At 41.5% G+C, this 12,530-nt stretch overlaps 1 protein-coding gene across 1 annotated transcript in view; it reads right to left on the minus strand.

The window, feature by feature from the left end:
- The window catches only part of YEATS2 (YEATS domain containing 2), a 48,701-nt gene extending 47,237 nt beyond the window's left edge, over positions 1–1,464 (minus strand). The window contains exon 1 of the mRNA XM_015427464.1: positions 1,365–1,464. Coding sequence (XP_015282950.1) covers positions 1,365–1,464 — 100 coding nt within the window. The remainder of the gene's footprint in view (positions 1–1,364) is intronic.
- Between the last annotated feature and the right edge of the window lie 11,066 nt (positions 1,465–12,530).

The following is a 12,530-nucleotide window of genomic DNA, read 5'->3' on the forward strand; positions in this document are numbered from 1 at the left end:
CTCCATTAACCACATAAAACATTTTAAAACTTTCTTTGATCCACCTTTAAAAGGGTCACAAAGTGATACCAAAGAACCACTCCAAAAGGGATTCTTAGCTGGTGTAAGTAACACAATGGTTAAAATTGCAAACTGGGCCAAAGAAGATTCGCAGTTCAAACTGCAGCTCTGGTATAAGCTGCTAAGCATGTAGCCCTAAGCAAACCTATTTATGTCTGCTGCCATCTGTAACAGTGGAATAACAGCAGTCACAACAGTTAACAATAGTTGCCTGGTGTATTTATTTAAAGCATTTATACCCTGACACTTCAGAGCTCCACAGTCTCCAACTGCAATAACACAAATTAAAAACCATAATTAATATACAAATTGTAATTAATAGCAAAAGCAATCCAGGGCCACAGCACCTGCTGTAAGACCAGAAGTCAGAAAGGGTCCATTTACACCCTACCAAAACCAAAAGAGGTAATTCTACAACCCTGAAGCAACTGCAGAGAAAGCCATGCGTCTTGCCACTGATAGCCTCACTTTTAGTGGTGCATGACGCAGACCAGAGGCCACCCCAAGGAATGTAGGTAGTGGATGTGCACATATAGGAAGAAGTGGTCTTAGAGGTATGTGGGTGCCAGACCACAAAATGAGAACCACTACTGGACTCTGAAGCTCACTGGTAACCAGGACAGTAGCCACAGAACACATGGGAAGTAAGAACATAACCAAGCATGTATTAAAAAGCAGGCAGCTGAATTCTGCACCAGCTGAAGCTTTCGAGCCATCTTCAAGGATAATCACGCTTAAAATACATTACAGTGATCAGTCCCATCTATCAATGTCTGTGAGCTAGTATGGAGCTAGTTCAAATCCCCACTCTGCTAAGATTGCTCACTGGGTCAGTTATACTTGCTTGGCCTCCTCTACCTTACAGGGTTGTTGTGAGAATAAAATGGGGAAGAAGTTGGACACTGCTTTGCAAGGAAAGCAGGAAATATCCAAACAAAATAAATAAATAAGGTGAAATCCTCTGAAAATGTGAGAGAAGTGCTACATATAATAACAAATATCATTATTTCAGATCCAGCATGGCTTGGAGCTATTACCGTGCCGCAATCCTAAGAAGGCTTCCTTAGGAGCAAGCCCCACTGAATAGCATGTGACTTACTTTCAAGTAGACCTACTTAGATCATTACTCTGTCAACCAAACTGCTACACATCACACAAATGGATGTTTGCGTATGTTTGCACTTGAGCAAGAGAAAACTCTACAAATTCTGGAACCTTTACACAAAGTACACCTACAGACAATGTCAGGCTTTTGTCCTCCCTGGTCTCCATCCCACATCTGAATGTTAAAACTGAATTTCTACCTGACTGTTCAATGGCTTTATGACGTTTGTTTGTATGTACAACTGAGATCTCTTCGTAGTCGGGGTCCTTCTCCTCTATCGCTCTCTTGATTCCCGACATGCTTGGCCTCTATACTGGAAAGAAGGGGGAGGGGGAATCAAAAGTCAGGTGCAACCATCTCAGAAAGAGATCCCTTCTAAGTGGGAACAAAGGAAGGCTTTGCCCAAACACTTTCCTACAATGCTACCCAGATTTATCAAATAATTCAGATGTTTCAGGCATAACTGAGTTGTGTTGCTTTACAGTAACTTGCAAAGCCTTTAAAAAACCATGCCTCCCAAAAATGCTCCAGGAATGGGGGAGAGGAAGTGCACCATCACTGATCGTAAGCACCTTCAAAAATCTACCAGCGATAGCCACACAAAACATCCATATATCTATGGCAGGAATACTCCTGTTAAACAACTGAGAGGGCAGAAATAGTTCATGTGCAGTCTCTGAGGAGCCACCAATAGTGTCTTCAACCACAACACCTTAAAATTGTGTTTATGATTTTAATTTGTTTTAATAATTTTAATGTAAGCCACCCTGAGCCTGCCTTGGCAGGGAGGGTGGGGTATAAATTTAATAATTAAATAAATAATAAACACAACCACAAATGATCCTTTTCCCATTCAGTTTTGTTAACAAATGGGTATGGAAATACATACAAATGGGTATGGAAATACTCCCTGTCAATACACCCTACACAAAGAAAATCTGGAAGACCATTCTAAACGGAATTAAAACAATATGTAATGCCTTGCCTTGGATGTGACAGAGATGAGAAGTTCAATTTTTTCTCCTGGCTTCACTAGGAGACTGTGACATTCATTCAAGGTTTCTCAATTTCTTTAACTTTCCCAGTTCTATTAAATAAATAAAACCTGTTGTAAATAGGGTCAAAAACATTTACAACATATTCTATTGCATAAATTCATCCACTAGCTCTTGGCATAGTAATCTTACAATATTTATGATATCCAAACCAAGGAGACCTGAAAGTAAAATATAACACTGGCATTTCAAACTCTTCTTTCAACCAACACATATTTAGAACAGGATGCTGCCCTAAGGCATGACTACAAAACATGATATTACTCTGGCACTGGAGTCTTTAGTATGATGGTGCTGCAGAGACTTTAGAACTGATGTTCAAGATCAGAACAGCTATTTAGCACAGTAGACTGCAGATAAGTAACCCACAACTTCCATTCTCACCCAAGGGGAGTACTCTTTAACTTTGTGCCAACTTTGCAAGAATCATCCAGACAAGTTTGAGCACATGAAGGTGTACATCAAGGTACATCATGTTTACTGTTTATGTAGTTGCTGGGTACTTACTTCATTTAACTTAAAGCAAACTACAGCATACTGCCCATGGATTATAACAAAAAAACAAAACAAAACCTAACCGATTTTGGCCCACTGCTATAATCCACACTGAATAAAGTGGATGGGATTGGGCCAGAAACATTAAGGCTGTCTTCCTAAACTTACATACTTAGGAACAGTTTCCACTGACCTCTGCAAGCATGCAGAGGATCAGGCTGCATGACTGCAATTCTATGGTAAACAGTTCGGCACACTTAAACTCACTGATTTTGAATAGGCACTCCTCACTGGATCAGGGTGCACGTGTAACTTATTCAAAAGCAAGTCCCACTGAAATCTATGGGGATAACTTTCAAGTAAACACGGCCAGGACTGGGCTATAGGGCTGCAGTTTGAAGCTGCATGCATATACCTGGAATTAAGTCACCCGGAACTGATCAATGGAGTTACTTCCAAAGAAACATTGTCAGGATCTGTGCACAACACGAGCATAACTGGGAGCATTCCCTCGCTTCTCAACACCACAGCAAGCCGGGATCTTGGAGACATTTGCCCCAAACCCACCTGCAAAGGAGTCCAAAAGCAAAGCTCTCACCACAGAGGCCACTCACCTCTCTGGCCCTTTTCCGGTCCAGGAAGCACAAAGCTCCAGCTCTACCCGCGCAACTCACCGGCTTGCTAAAGACACCCTGGAAGGCCGGGGGTTCCGTATCAACCAACCCAGCGTTCAGCGAGGCCACCGCTCGCAATGCGCAGCCGCCAAGGACCCCGAGCTCTCCGTGCTCTTTCGCCTGCCCGTCACGGTGACGAAGGGGCGCGTCTGCGCAGGCGGAAAGGGAGAAAGGGGCGGGCAATGGGAGAGGCTTGACGGGTCTGGAGACGCCGGCGTAGTTGCTTCAGACGCCGCGGTTCTCGGCAGTGACTGTTTCGGGCTAAAGCTGGAGAGGAAATCGTCTTCCGGGCTCTGGATGGGTAGAATTTTCTGGCCGATAGGCATGATCCGACAGGTTTTCCGGGCAGAGCGTTTAACTGCTGCAGAAATTCAGCAGGTGCAAGCTTCTCAGGTAGAGGGATGTGTTGGTGATGGAGTTGCTCCCCCACCCCGTTTCTGGCATGCACTCTACTGTGCGTGCAAGGTTGTAAACCGGGGCGGGGGTAGCGGTTTCCTTGGAGCTGTCAGGTCAGGCCCTCTAGGATTTCCCAGCAGGGGCAATCCCCACCCCTCTAGCATCATGAATCTGTGCTCAGGCTGTTAGTCCTGCTTGTCTTTGTAGCGACTTAGAGACCAGCTGGCTGCATATGGAGGAGTGGGTAATCAAACCCAGTTTGGTGTAGTGGTTACAAGCGTGGATTCTAATCTGGGAGAACCGGGTTTGATTCCGCACTCCTCATGCAGCTGCTGGTGTGGCCTTGGGTCAGTTACAAGTTATTTTATAGCTGTTCTCTCAGGAGCAGTTCTTTCAGAGCTCTCAGCCCCACCTACCTCACAGGGTGTCTGTGGGGGGGGGGGAGGAGAAGGGAAAGGAGATTGTAAGCCACTCTGAGACCCCTTTGGGTAGTGAAGGGCGGGGTATAAATCCAGTATGTTCTCCTCCAAATTAGAGTCCGCAGCTCTTAACCACTATACCAAAGCTTGTTATTCCTGTTTGGTTCTTGCATCTGTTAAATATCTTCATTATATTGTATGCTAATTTGCTACCCATCCTCTACCTATATGTATGGACTGGTAACTTCCCTTTCACTGTATCTGAAGAAGTATGCGTGCACACGAAAGCTTATACCTTGAATAAAATTGTTGGTCTTAAAGGTGCCCCTGGACTTGAATTTTGTTCTGGTCCCCAACATCTTGCTGGCTTCTAAGATGCTACTGGACTTGAATCTAGCTGTTCCACTGCAGGGTACTCTCTGAAACTATTGGATGTAAGTAACAGATCAAGAGAATCATGGTTTGCCTCCACAGGTGTGTGATACTAATAATTGCATTATTACTGTGTCCTGGTGGCCTTGCCTTAGAGAAAGAAATGTCTGCATCTCCATTTTATTTTTAGCTATGAGTGAGGAGAAGTGTTACCAAGCCCCTCCTTCCTACCTAGATGGGTGTTGTCTGCCCTGATTCCATCCTGGCTAAAGTTTGCCTTGGCCATGTTAGGAGCTAACAGTGTTTTGCTTAGGCGAAGGTGAAGTCAAGGCTGTTCTCAGACTTTGCGAATGAGCATCCAAAACTTTGGGTGAGAGACTGATGGGACATCTGCATACCTACCTATTGCCAGAAGGGGCTTGTAAAGCCAGGTAACCACCTTAGTCTAGCGAGGTAATTTTATCAGCAAATGCAGGTCTTCCTGAATGCACAATTTAACTCTCAAGCAGCTGATTACCTTTTGCTGACCTTCCCTGTCTCCTAGCCTACCAGCCTGTCTCAGGCATGAAGGAAGCCTCTACCCTGCCAGCCCTTTTGTCTACCCTGCCTGGATGCAATTGCAATCTGCTTTTGTCACCTTTCTGGGAAGCACCTTCCCCTACTCCTTAACTCAGAGCCAGGAAATCCATAGATCTCCTCCTGGACTCACCCTTAATTCCTGAATTCTTTGAAATACGTTTGTGCTGGCTCCTGTAACTATTGCTGCTCCGCCAGATAAAACTATGCAGTCTCATCTTTTCCATTTGCACAGAGGCTGCCATCTCTGCTTTTCTTTCATTGGGACATTTACTTGCCACACAAAAGTACCTCCTCCACTGCTTTACCTTAATTGTCCCTGGGGATCTTTGGAAGTTCTGCCTAAAGCCCCTACACGCAACCTGTGGATCATTGAAACAGACTGGGAATTAAGGTGATTTTGGTATCCTGCGACTTGCAGTTTTAGACAAAAAGAAATGGAAGAAATGGGAATATTTCTCTGTTTAACCATTTTTGGTTGGTTTGCTTGTTTCAGTACAGGCGTGTGTGTGTGTGTGTGTGTGTAAAGCTGGTTCCCCAAATATGGAAAGTGAGGTGATTCTGCTGTCCTGGACCCTACTTCAACCAAACAAATGCTCCCATGTCTTCAGGACAGGATATCTGATAAACCAGCATTTACTCTAGATTTTGAGATGCATTTGGAGATTAGTATGTGAGTGGTGCAGTTGTTAAAGTGTTAGTCTAAGATTGGGGAGACCAGTTCCAATCCCCACATAGCCAGGAAGCACAATATATGTGCCCTTGGGCCAGTCACGCACTCAGCCTAAGTTGTGAGGAAAAGAGAGAGGGGGAAGAAGTATTTCCATTTATACACAAATAAAATATTTAGTCAAATTATCTTAGTGAAGAAGTTCATGACATTTCCCCCCTCCTTAAGAGTCATATTTCTTTAACTGAAATTCAGACTACACATGATTGTCAATGGCATATGATTTTTAGAAATATAAATAATTTCACTAGTTGTTGTAGATTTTCCGGCCTGTATGGCCATGGTCTTGGCATTATAGTACCTGACGTTTCGCCAGCAGCTGTGACTGGCATCCTTAGTCATAGCTGCTGGTGAAACGTCAGGTAATGAACTCTGGCTGTGAAAGCTTTCAACAAGATATTAAATAATTATTTCTAAGGGGCAGGGCCAGGTTCAACCTCCGGGAAGTTGAAAAGTCTACACCCCTGAAAACTGGGGTATTCTTTTGTTAGACATGTAGACAGGAATTGTTACCTACTGTGATCTACTGCCTTATCTGATTGGTTGGCAAGAGTAGACCTGCTGTACTTGTGTGGTTGCCTAAGGCCTAGTTCACACATGTAGGACAGCTAGGCCTTAGAACATGAGGAGGTTGAACTTGGTTCCTAGTTCCTTATTCATAAATCCAACCAAAAAACATTAAAGAAAGTTTAGAAGCTCTGAACCCCTAAAAAGGTTTGGACCACCACACATCATATACCTCCATGTTCATGGGACTTGGCTCTTCAAGCGGACATATGCTGTTTCCTGGTCCAAAGCCCAGTTCTTGTGCCAGCTGCTCCAAAGTGGGGTGCCCCCTGCCCATTCGCACAGACAGACACTGGGGCACCCAAAACAGTCTTTACACCACCCCAAATCACACATCACCACACTCAAGATACAGCCCCCTGCAAGAAGACATACAGAGTGGTCTGGTCCAAACACTGGTTCCATCACCACAAGCTTCTATTTGGAGTGCCACCGAGAAGCCTGTATTGCAAAGAAGATTTTAATAAGGAACTGGAATGACTGTGTGCCAGCTGCATCCGAAAATGAAGTTTGGACATTATACCCCACACGTACAAGGGACTCTGCCCTCCAAGTGGATGTATGCTGGTCAGGGAGCTTGTAAAAATATTCTTTTGACCCTTAAACAGAAGGGTTTAGACTTGGTTCCTCCTCCATATTCTCCTCACTAGCCCATTGCTCCTTGGGGCTTTCAGGGATTACTTCCAAGAAAAGTCCCTGCACTCCCAAGGTGTGCAACACATGGATATGTCACAGCCCAAGGGGCTTTGGCATACCTTGGTGACAAGAATAGAAAAGCTACTGCTGCCATAGGAGCCGCCATCAGGCCAGACACTATGCAAGGAGGAGGACAGTTATAGCTGGGGACAATAAACCTACAGATACCACAGCAAACCTGTTTTGGATGAATTGATTTTATATGTTTCACACTGTTTTGTTTAGAATTTTAGCTAAGGGAATGCAGAAAACTGAAAATAATTAACTAACTTTTCAAGTGGCAGAGGGTTTTGCACAACACAATAAATAACTTTAAAATAATGACTGAGAGGGAAAGGGCAAGGGAAAGTAGGGATCTTGGCAGTTCTAATACAAGGATTTGGTACCAGTGCCAGTGTTTGGCCCACACACCATTTCATGCATGTTGGTGCTGGAGGCACCCCACTTTGGAGCAATCAGCACAAGAACTGGGCTTTGGATCAGGAAGGAGCATAGATCTGCTTGGAGGGCAGAGTCCCCTGAATGTAGGCATGTATGATATGTAGTGGTCCAAACCTCATTTTGTGGTGCAGAGTGCATGCAGCCATTCCACTTTCTTATTCACATCTTCTTTGTAATACACACTTCTTTGTGGCACTCCAAATAGAAGCTTGTGGTGCCAGAACCAGTGTTTGGACCTGGCACTGCTGTTTGTCTTCTTGCAGGGGGCAGTGCCTGGAGTGTGGGGATATGTGATTTGAGGTGGGAAACCTTTACCTTTTACTTTTTTAAAGATTGTTTTGGGATGCAGCATGGCCCGAGTGTCTGTCTGTGCGATTGTCTTGGGGGCACCCCACTATGGGACAGTTGGCACAAGAACTGGGCTTTGGACCAGGAAGCAGCATCTGTCCTCTCGAAGGGCAGAGTCCCCTGAATGTGGGGTGTATGATGTGTGGTGGTCCAAATTATACTATCCTCAATGTTTTTTGTTGGATTCACGAATAAGTCATGAATAAGAAACAAGTAAGGAACTGGGAACCAACTTCAGCCTCATTAGAACCTGGGTTTCCAGAGGTGACCGCAAGTTAAAGATCACAATCTGAAATTCTTCCTTCTGTAGAAGTAACTTCCTTGAAAATAAATGAGCATAGGAAACAATGAAGGGGCAGAATCTTTCTCCTTGCAGCACCTGCTTTAATATTTGTATGGAGATGTGAGGGCACATAAAGCTGGAATCTCACCTGCCAGCATTGTGGCCAACAGTACATTCTACCAAGTGCTTTTGCACATTCTCCTTCTTATTGATGGGGTTCACACAGGAAGTATCACAAGTGGCTTGTAGTGCAAGTGAGGACTCATAAATGAAACAATCCTACAATACTAATCTTAGTATGTACGTAGTTAAATTCTTAATTGTTGGAATATTTATGAGGTGGACAAATGTAGGCCAATTGTTGGAGGAGAGAAGTCAATGATTTTGGATAATTAGAACTGCGTTTACCCAGTAATAGTATACTGTGTTTTGAGCCTTGGGAAAATACAGCCTCCCCACTCTAAGACCTGAGAAAGCTATGCCCTTTCATCAGTAAAAATGGGGGGCAGAAATACACATAAGACCACACAGCCATGTGCCTCCTTTGTCATCTAACATCAGAACTTTGGGGGGGGGGGGGTCCACACTTGGAATCCCAGATATATGGAAGAGGAAAAAGATGCAAACTAATGTTATGCAAATTAATGTTTATTCTGGATTTTGTAGGTTTTTGGCAGAGATTATACTAAGAATAGATTTGTTTACAAACATACAGGTTCTATTCTTTGGATTAACTATACAAAATAAACTGCAATCATATGCTTTTCACCCTCACTTAAATACAGCTACATACCATACACAGTAGCTATAGACATGACTTATATCCAATCACCTTCCTTACTGATATAAAATGATCACCCCAAAATCACACAGATTTATAAATACATGCACATAAAATAACATTAAAATATTGACAGTTGTCCTAGACTACAAGAATGAGAAATGTTATAGTTCTGAAAAGTGTTTTGTAGAGTAAGGTGTTCATAAAATACATTGAGTGACAATAGTTATCACAATAGCGGTTACTAGTTCCAGTATATGAATTGTAACTGGAAGATTTCACATGCTGGGTGGCTTTCATGTGTGATTAGCTGCCGTTTACCCCATAGTACTGAATCTGAATAGGTATAAAACTCTTTAAACGGAATGAAAAAGGAATATTTCCTTGACTACTTTAGAGCATTTAAAAAGTAACAAAAATATCAAAGAAGCTGTATAATAATCATATGAAAACTTAAGGACAAGGCCCACATCAGAGTTTCATGATTTCAAAAACTGCCAAGCAGATTCCATATTTATATGTCAAAGTCAAATCCCTAAATCATTTTCATGGTCTCACCACTGTAACCTTTTAAGCGTGCTTAAAGAGAGATTTGTGTTCTTGGTATATTGCAAAGTAATGCACTACTCTTTTCAGAGAATTTGGGGTACACTCTTTAAATTAAATCACAATGTGATTAACATTTCTTCCAGGAAGGACTCACTGATATCAACTACTTGGGGAGGACGAAGACAAGTATAGACAAATCTGGCTTCTTTCAAAACATAATTAGTTACACAAATTGTCTTTCTCAGTGAAGTTCTGCAAGTGAAGAGACTGCATGGAAGAAGACGCAATCAGAAATGTGGATTTACATCCTATAACAAGAATCAAAATTTGCAGCTAGCACACCTAAGAGTGGCTGAATATTAATATTTATTTGCACACTGAAACCAATATGAATGTATCTTGAACCCATCAAATATAATTATATATTATTTGATTTTGCATGCACAATAAAGAATGGCAAAATGGCCTGCATTGTATTGATCCTGTTAATGTCAATATTGGCATTCTCAAATGAAAAGCCTTCAATAACATGGGACCAAGAAATGTATTGCATAGGAAAATTATTCTTTAAGAAAACTGATTTTCACAATAGCATGTTCCAGTAACTATTTTCTTGGAATAGGAAATAACTATAATAAAATATAATTTTGCAAAAGTACAAATTGCTTATTTTAAACATAATTGTGTATATGGCAATTTTCAGTATATTCAGCATACTCATGGATAGAACATCAGTTGATCTGTGCACAAAACATTCTCATTCTCTATTTACTAATATATAAAAGCTGGAACAGATTAGTGTAGCAGCAAAGGTATCTAAAAAGTATAAACTGGACACTGCTTCACAGCTATAAAATACTACATGTTATACATGTATTTCAGAATTACCTATCACAAACTACATTATAGATTTGCATCATAAAGAACCCAGCTTTAGGTGGTGGTCATATAGTTAACAGGTGTTTTTCCTGACAGTCATTGTACTATTAGTTGCCATGCAAGTGTCAAAGCATTGTGCTTGTATATTCAGTATTTTCTGGTAATGGTCCTTATTCATTGCAACTTTCTTTAAAGCCAAGACTGAAGGCATACATTAAAAGATTGACTCTATTTTTGGATAACCTTGAAATACATCCGCTTACTTCAGCGTCCACTGGGTAAATATGTATACTTTATTTCAGCCAGAAAATGTGTTCCTGGTTATTTTATCATGTATAATAATCTGCTTCCATTGCTCATTTGCTACACTTCTATCCGTGTTCTATTTACGACTTCATATCAAAAGTCAAAATACTGATGTTGGGTTGTGGAAGATCATTCTACAGGAAATTATCTCCCTAGAAATCCCTATAGCCTTGGCCTGTAGTCTCCATGAGACAACTATTGAAGATTACAAAACACTTCTGTGCTTGTTCCATATGGTATAAAATCGCTGAGTGGCAGATGATCTTGTGCTATGGCTGCAGATAAATTAGGAGCAAGGTTAAGGCACAGTCAGTATATGATATGGATCAAGGCAACTAGTAACTTATTAAGGCGGCAGTCCTATGAACACTGATTTGGGATTAAATTGGTTGAATTAGCTAGCACTTACTTTTGGATAAATAATTGAATGAATATTCACATAAGCCTAAACTAAGCAGCAGTATCAAGCTGCAGGACAGAGCCTGGGACCTAAAAACAAATGGGGAGGCTGGAGGATAAAGTGTAGCCAAAGTAAGATAAGCTTGCCTGAGTTCAAGCCAGAAGTCATATGGTATGATTCTTTACTAGTATCACTTTTTACTTAAGTGGGGAGTTGTTCATTCTAAGCAGGAAGAGGAAGTATGCAAACAAATTATGAAGGTGTGCTCTACTGATAATGTGGGTAAAATAGGTCTATTTCCTACAGATAATAATTTTGTTACTTTTATGTGGAACTATGTAAACAGGTGCTTGCGATACATGTATACCAATTTCAAATGATTAACAGGAGTTTGAACCATTCATAAGTATGAATTGGTGTCCCCCTTAGGGCATGTTGCAAAAAAGATTTACAGAAGCACTGTTCCAAAAGCAAACTGGAGAAAGAAAGGCAGATATATTGTAAGCTAAGCATCCCCCAAATATTGAAACTATACCTCAAGTGGGATTAAGCGCAGTCTGTGGATGTATGTTCCAAAATGGAGTGTGTGTGTGTGTGTGTGGGGGGGGGGGATAGCACTGAGTACCATTTCTTAAATTGTTTTACAGTTGCCACCTATGAACTGTTTCTGCAAAAAAGTATGTACACAAGAAGGGGCAAAGGTGTGAGTACTCAGTTAATTATTCATTTTTTTAAATCTGAAAATTCATTGAATGGTTAAACCTTCCAAGAATAGCTCAACAATGGAACCAGTTACCAAAGTGGTGGTAGCAATATTAGGCACTCCCTCACTTATAGGTCATTAAGCAGAGCCATCTGTCAGGAATGCTGTGGGTTTCCTGCACTGTGCAGGGAGATGGACTAGATGGTTTAAGGCCCTTTTCCAACACCAGAACTTTCGGTGTGACATACCATGAAACTTACTTCTGTTTATTTAAATGTATAGCATTTCTGAAGAAAATGTATTTATCTCAGAAGTAAAACCTTTGGGTAGGAGTCTTTGTTAAAGTTCATACAACTAATATCAAATGTTCACTGTATAAAAATTGTTCAGGGAACAACAGAATGCCCTGTCAATAGGAGAACAAAAAATGCTACATCTATTCAAAACATGAAAAATTAGATCTAACTTTTGAGTAACAACAGAAATTGGATGAGCAGCCTAACAATTAATTAAATATAAGCCACCAAGGGCTATAAGCATCAAACTACTTACTGCAAAATAACTCGGTGTACACTGATTATTTTTTACCAGATTAAGATAGCAATCCTGTCCAGAGTTACTCCAGTCTAAGCTTATTGGTTTCAGTGGGCCTAAAGTGGAGTAACTGTGCATAGGGTTGCACCATAAGTACATTA

Source organism: Gekko japonicus, unplaced genomic scaffold, assembly GCF_001447785.1.
Source record: "Gekko japonicus isolate JY-2015 unplaced genomic scaffold, Gekko_japonicus_V1.1 scaffold346, whole genome shotgun sequence".
NCBI lineage: Eukaryota > Metazoa > Chordata > Lepidosauria > Squamata > Gekkonidae > Gekko > Gekko japonicus.